This window comes from Aptenodytes forsteri, unplaced genomic scaffold, assembly GCF_000699145.1.
Source record: "Aptenodytes forsteri isolate BGI_AS27 unplaced genomic scaffold, ASM69914v1 Scaffold53, whole genome shotgun sequence".
Classification (NCBI taxonomy): domain Eukaryota; kingdom Metazoa; phylum Chordata; class Aves; order Sphenisciformes; family Spheniscidae; genus Aptenodytes; species Aptenodytes forsteri.
In genome coordinates this window covers 11,748,550-11,750,297 of record NW_008795909.1, presented here as the reverse complement: position 1 = coordinate 11,750,297, position 1,748 = coordinate 11,748,550, and the positions used below count along the sequence as shown (strand labels likewise).

The window sequence follows — 1,748 nt, the reverse complement described above, 5'->3', positions numbered from 1 at the left end:
CCGCGGGCCAGCCGCTGCCCACCCGGCACTTTCCGGTGAGCCGGCGGACCCGGCATGCTGTCCGGGTGCTGGGTGCTGCCGGCTGCTCCTCCGGTGCTGGCGACGTGTGGTAACATGGCCGGGCACGGCTCTGCTGCCTCCCTGCCCCGGCCCAAAGCGGGGGCTCTCCCCAGTGCCGTGGGGTGCCAGCAGTGGTGCCCAGGGCGGTGCTGGCACCTTGCCCCCCCGAGGCTGCCAGGTGTCCTGGCATGGCATGGTGCTGGGACCTCCCGGGCCCTGCCGCTCTGTCACCGCTCTCCCCAGAGGCATGGGGCTGCTGTAGAGTGTTGGTGGCAGCATCCTCTCCCATAGGCTCCCACGATGAGTGGCTGGCTCCTGCTCCTCGCCATGCTCCCTGTGCTCCTCAGCCCCCCGGCTGCCATGGCACAGAAGAGGAACCAAGGTGGGTGCTGAGCACTGGGTGCACGCGGTGGAGGACAGTGAGAGGGGCCCAGCACCACCATGCCGTGGTGCCGGTCCATGCCCTGAGCGCTGTCACCGCCCCGCAGCGGTGTGCGAGGATGTGCTGGAGGCCGACATCGTCTTCCTGGTGGACGGCTCGTCCAGCATCGGCAGGAACAACTTCCGTGCCGTCCGCACCTTCATGGACGACCTGGTGGGGCCCTTTGTGCAGGTGGTGGGTGAGAAGGCGGTGCGCTTCGCCGTGGCGCAGTACAGTGATGAGCCGCGGTGAGCCCTGGGGAGGGGGCATGCAGGGTGGCGGGGCGGCAGGGCTGTGAAGTGACATGTCCCCCCATGCCCCCTAGGGTGGAGTTCCCCTTCTCCCAGCACACCGACGGCACAAGCGTCCGGAGGGCCATCCAGCAGCTGAGCTACAAGGGTGGCAACACGCGGACTGGTGCCGGCTTCCGCTACGTTGCTGACAAGTTCTTTGGCCCCACGCAGCTCCGGCCTGGGGTCCCCCAGGTACATGCAGGGCGGTAGCCCTGGGGACACCCGGGGTGGGGATGTGGCGGGTCTGTGGGCACCGGGCTGAGTCTCACGGCTCTCGCCTGGCCCCACAGATCTGCATCCTCATCACGGATGGCAAGTCCCAGGATGATGCCGAGGGGCCGGCAGCAAAGCTGAAGAGTCAGGGCATCAAGGTCTTTGCCGTGGGTGAGCGAGGCTTCAGCGCTGGGTGAGGAGGTCTCCCACCGAGTTCAGGGTCCCTGCTCTCACCCGTCATCTCCATCCCTGCCAGGGATCAAGAACGCTGACCACAAGGAGCTGATTCGTGTGGCCTCGATGCCCACCGATGCCTTCTTCTTCTACGTCGGTGACTTCAAGCTGCTGGGGACGCTGGTGCCACTGATGACACGCAGGGTGTGCACGAGCGTTGGGGGCACCCTACGCCTGCTGGGTATGGGCCCCCATCCTCCTCCCTGCGGGGCGAGGGTGCTGGCAGTGCTGGGTGCCAGGATGCGCTCACCTTGGGTGCACCCTTAGCACCCATCCTCCCCAAAATTCCCTCCTGGCTATCTTGTTTCGTGAGGAGGTCTCCCGCCGAGTTCAGGGTCCCTGCTCTCACCCGTCATCTCCATCCCTGCCAGGGATCAAGAACGCTGACCACAAGGAGCTGATTCGTGTGGCCTCGATGCTGCCTTCTGCCTTCTTCTTCTACGTCGGTGACTTCAAGCTGCTGGGGACGCTGGTGCCACACGCAGGGCGCAGGGTGTGCACGAGCGCTGGGGGCACCCTACGCCTGC

The 1,748-nt window shown here is 66.5% G+C and overlaps 1 protein-coding gene across 1 annotated transcript in view; it reads left to right on the top strand.

Annotated features, from left to right (window-relative positions):
* Window positions 1-360: 360 nt before the first annotated feature.
* COL7A1 (collagen type VII alpha 1 chain) overlaps window positions 361-1,748 on the top strand; it is a 37,152-nt gene continuing 35,764 nt past the window's right edge. Inside the window, 5 exon segments of the mRNA XM_019473432.1 lie at window positions 361-442; window positions 549-729; window positions 807-966; window positions 1,065-1,158; window positions 1,244-1,388. Of these exon segments, the coding sequence (XP_019328977.1) occupies window positions 361-442; window positions 549-729; window positions 807-966; window positions 1,065-1,158; window positions 1,244-1,388 (662 nt within the window).